This window comes from Papaver somniferum, chromosome 1, assembly GCF_003573695.1.
Source record: "Papaver somniferum cultivar HN1 chromosome 1, ASM357369v1, whole genome shotgun sequence".
In the NCBI taxonomy this organism is placed as follows: Eukaryota; Viridiplantae; Streptophyta; class Magnoliopsida; order Ranunculales; family Papaveraceae; genus Papaver; species Papaver somniferum.
This window is the reverse complement of record NC_039358.1, coordinates 87,169,905-87,174,416: the sequence shown is the minus strand read 5'-3', so window position 1 is coordinate 87,174,416 and position 4,512 is coordinate 87,169,905. Positions and strand designations below refer to the sequence as shown.

The window sequence follows — 4,512 nt, the reverse complement described above, 5'->3', positions numbered from 1 at the left end:
TAGCTTAGTGAAACATTTTCATGATCAGGTAAACTGCCCGTCTGCTTTTGCTTGGCCCGATGGATATAATCTCCAAAATACAAGGATTGGTTGTCTTCTCATAATTTCTTGAACCTGTAGGCTTTCTAATTGTGCAGATGATATAATTGATCTATCCAGGGAGATTACATAAAGTGGAGAGTATTTACACAAATCATGTGCTATGCTCTACTCAGTGTCCTTTCTCTTTTGTTCGACAGTGGGTTTATTATTGAACTACGTTCAAGAAATCAGACATTTAATAAGGAATTTATTCATTTGGCCATGATTTTAGATATGAGCTTATAAGAGGTATTGCAAAGTGCTATTGGACTGAAACGTTTTCATTACTTTTCCATTGTTTGTCAATTGTCTCGAGTAGAAGCACTGGGGTATCTAAGTTTTATTCAACAGACACGATATTCATTTGTAAATGTTTGACATGTGAGGAATAAAATCGGGATTCAGTTGCGCTATTCAATGTTATTGTAATGGCTAAATGTTTGGCCATTACATTGACAGATATACTAGGTATTTTCAGCAGTATAGTGCATAGAGATCCCATATTTTATCAAATAGTGCAACCCCACCCCAGGCACTCAAGAGGCTAGTAACTCCATAGCTGGGGTCCTGGGGAGGACTAAATGACTAGCCTAAGTTTCCTCGACCTGTTTCGTATGTCGTCTTTGGTTGTTTGAGCTGCTCCGTACGTCCTGTCCTTGGCTGCTTGAGCAGTTTCATACGTCATGTCCTTGTCTGCTTGAGCAGTTTCATATGTCTTATCCTTGGATGATTGAGCAGTCTCATAAGTCTTGTTTTTTGCTGCTTCAGCAGTCTCATTGGTTCTTCTTTGGCTTCATCCTTCTTACCTCCGTAACTCTTCTAGCGGCATCAGCAGAGTCCTTCAGATCTACTAGTACAATCTTGCCAAATGTGGTATCTTTTCCTTTGACAGCCTTTTCAGCAGTATATTCCTTTGCCGCTCTCGCCTTGTCAGCGGCACTCCCAGCGTAGTCCATAGTGGTGTCAACCGTAGCGTCCTTGGCTAGCCTAGCCTTTTCAGCTGCACTTTCTGCATAATGTTTTGTGGTGTCTATGGTGGCATCTTTCGCCTGCCTAGCCTTTTCAGCGGCCCTTCCTGCATAGTCCTTTGTGGTGTTAATTGTAGCATCTTTTGCATGTCTCGTTTTGTCAGTGGCATAGCCAGCATACTCCTTTGCGGTGTCAACATTAGCATCCTTTGCTTGTCTTGCTTTATCAGTGGCATAGCCCACCTTTGAATCTTTTGCCTTCATTGCTTTATCTGCTGCATATCCAGCATATTCTTTAGTCTTATCTGCTGCACTTCCAGCGTTACTTTTTGTATGTGGTGTCCACAGTTGCATCCTTTGCTTGTCTTGCTTTTCAGCTGCAGCCCCAGCAAACTCTTTGATCTGATCCGCAACTCTTCAGCATATTCTTTAATCATAGGTTGTGTCGACAGTCGCATCTTTAGCTTGTCTAGCTTTTTCAGCCGCACTTCCAGCGTAATCCTTGATGGTATCTGCATACTCCCTAATCTTCCTTTCAGCAGCTTCTCTCTGCGTTGCCGTATCAGCCGCACTGCCAGTGTACTCTTTGGTGGTATCATCAGCCTTAGTGGTCTTTCGCTTGCATGGCATTTTCAGCAGCACTCCCGGCATACTCCTTTTGTTCCCTCCCCCACCCCACCACCATCTCCTTGGTTTTCTGTGCGCAGTATAGTCCTGGACTCCTCACATAACCAGAGTCCATAGGGGCACCACCTTCATAGTACTCAGTTTTGGAACCAGTCGCAGCTTCTTTGGCGTGTTCAAAAGTACCTTGAACAGCTTTCAAAGCACTCCCAATAACACGTCTTTGTTGTTGTTGCTGGACGGACTCAGGATTTCACCTTGGGTAGGGCTATCTTTCATATCCGGGATAAGGCGACCTAATGCCGCAAAGAACAATTTAGACAGTACGAACATGAAGTTTAGGCTTCTTTTTCTTTTAACATAACTATATTGTTGGATGGGAATGTTCTTTGGTTTTTTTTCAAAATAATCAGAGATGCAAGTTGCTAGAATTTGGAGTAGCTTTCGAAACGCACATACTTTTTGTCAGAATCAAAGAACTCAAACTTTCAACCAGTAGCATAATACTCGGTAGTGATAGTGAGCTAGGTTAACTAGAACACCGCTACCATGGTCGGAGGACCGACCGAAAGTCGATAGCACCTTACTGATCTAAAAATAATGAAATATGATCCGTTTCATTATTGATGTAGGCATGTGGCAGTGTATGTTTCCAAGAGTTTACCTTCCCCACTAAGTTAGAATAAATATGTTTTCGAACCCTCTTTAAAATTAAAGGTGATGTTTCCGCGCGAATCTCGGCAATTACTTGTTCTGATTCTACATATTGATCGTTTTGAACTAAAAGAAAACTTTTTGGTGGAAGAAAAAGAGAAAGTCCTTAATTATTATTATGGAAACGTGTTAGTTTCTTTTTACTACTTTATTATATATAGTAATTTATACCCTATCGATAAGGGGCTTTTTTCAAACTCTAATCTAAGTCTTCGGTTTGGGGCGGAAAAAAGGAAACATCCACATAAATATAAAAAAGAAATATAAAAGAACTTATTATATTATATATTTATAATAGTATAGTTATAAAGTGGAACATTTGTCTTGATTATCATGATCAGTCATTCCGCTGAGTAGATGATATCAAAATTTTCAATGGAAAGAAATTCTAAATTTTTTCTTTTCCATGATTCTCTTTTATATTTATAATTTATATGAATATGATTATCAATATCTTAATTCTAATTATTAGAAATTAATAAAACATATGGCATTCTAAAAAGAAGAACCGAACGTTCAAGTATTTCAAATCGGGTGGGAAAGGATTCTTTTATGCATTATGCCATATATCAAGGAAAATCAATTCTGACTTCAAAGGGAAGTACTCTTTTGATGAATAAATGGAAATGGAATCTTGTAAATTTGTTGCTTTTTGTAAACTCAATGACAAAAAGGGAAACATCCTCATAAATATAAAAAAGAAATATAAAAGAACTTATTATTATATAATATAAGTTCTTTTATATATTTACAGTAGTATAGTTGTCGTATTCTATGGTTACGATTCTACCAGATATGTCTTTTTCATTCCGTCGAAAATCTATTTTACGGTATAGACGCTTATGACCTCCCCCTCTATGCCTTGCGGTAATGATGCCTCTGGCATTATGACCTTTACCACAATGACGTTGTCCAGTCACAAGGTCTTTTCCGGGGTCAAGTTTTTGATAGATCCTATGTTCAATAAAGTTATTGATGGATCTTACATATCAGAATAAAGTACTTTTTTACTATAATTAAATTACCTAATTGTTTTTCCTTGATCAATGAATATGGATTATAATAATAATAAAGAAATTGAAATTGCATATTCTAATTCTGTATCTTCATAAATATCCTAGTTAATCACTAAGCGGTACCTTTTTAAAAATGATTTGATTTTTTAACCTATCCATAAGTCAAATCGGATATGTAATTATTGGAATAATTGTTGGAGACTCAAATGAAGGATATGCAAGCATGATAACTTATATGTTGTTCCATATCTCCATGAATCTAGGAACTTTTGCTTGCATTGTATCATTTGGTCTACGTACCGGAACTCATAACCTTCGAGATTATGCAGGATTATACACGAAAGATCCTTTTTTGGCCCTCCTCTCGATTTGTAGTCCAAGACACAAATCCATGGGTTCCGTTAGGCTAGCTATATGTTGTGTAGTATCAACAATTTCGACAGAAGGCGGTGAGATGATCTTGAAAGTGAATCGTATTCCATGAATATGATATCAGTTTGAACAACAAAAAGCGATTAATCAAGTCGGACAACGAGTTTTCCAACAAGCCTTACAAGGAGCTCTAGGAACTCTGAAGCTTCTCAAGCGCAAGCATTCACCTTTCTAGTTCGAGACCAACGTCTTGGGGATAACGTGGGATCCGCTCAAGGACCTACCAGTTTAGGAAAATATTTAATGCGTTCCCCAACAGGGAAGGTCATTTTTGGAGGAGAAACTATGCGTTTTTGGGACCTCCGCGCTCCCTGCTCTTAGTGTGTATCTTTCATACGTATCTTAATTAACTAAAGGAGTAGGGAAATCATTTTGTTCATAATATTACCGTAGTCACAAAATTCGAAAAATTAGAGATTTTGACAAAAATAAAATTTGGGGTAACTTTATAATCGGAAGTTAAGTTAACTTATTAACCAACCGATTATTGTAGTTCCAAAATTCGAAAAATTAGAGATTTTTGCAAACATAAAATTTGGGATAACTTCATAATCGGAATTTAGGTTAACTTATTAACCTACAGATTATGTAGTTGGCCGTTGATACTCTAAACTATATAAGGATGGTATCCTTTTACCCTCTATGCAACACAAATACATTTAAACTCTCTCCAACAT

At 37.5% G+C, this 4,512-nt stretch overlaps 1 protein-coding gene across 1 annotated transcript; it reads right to left on the bottom strand.

Annotated features, from left to right (window-relative positions):
• Window positions 1-854: 854 nt before the first annotated feature.
• Window positions 855-3,273, bottom strand: LOC113347146 (embryonic protein DC-8-like). The gene is made up of 4 exons (XM_026590742.1): window positions 3,217-3,273; window positions 1,777-1,908; window positions 1,500-1,667; window positions 855-1,451 (listed from the first exon to the last, which is right to left on the bottom strand). The coding sequence occupies exons 1-4, from the start codon at window positions 3,271-3,273 to the stop codon at window positions 855-857; spliced, it is 954 nt and encodes a 317-aa protein (XP_026446527.1).
• Window positions 3,274-4,512: the final 1,239 nt, after the last annotated feature.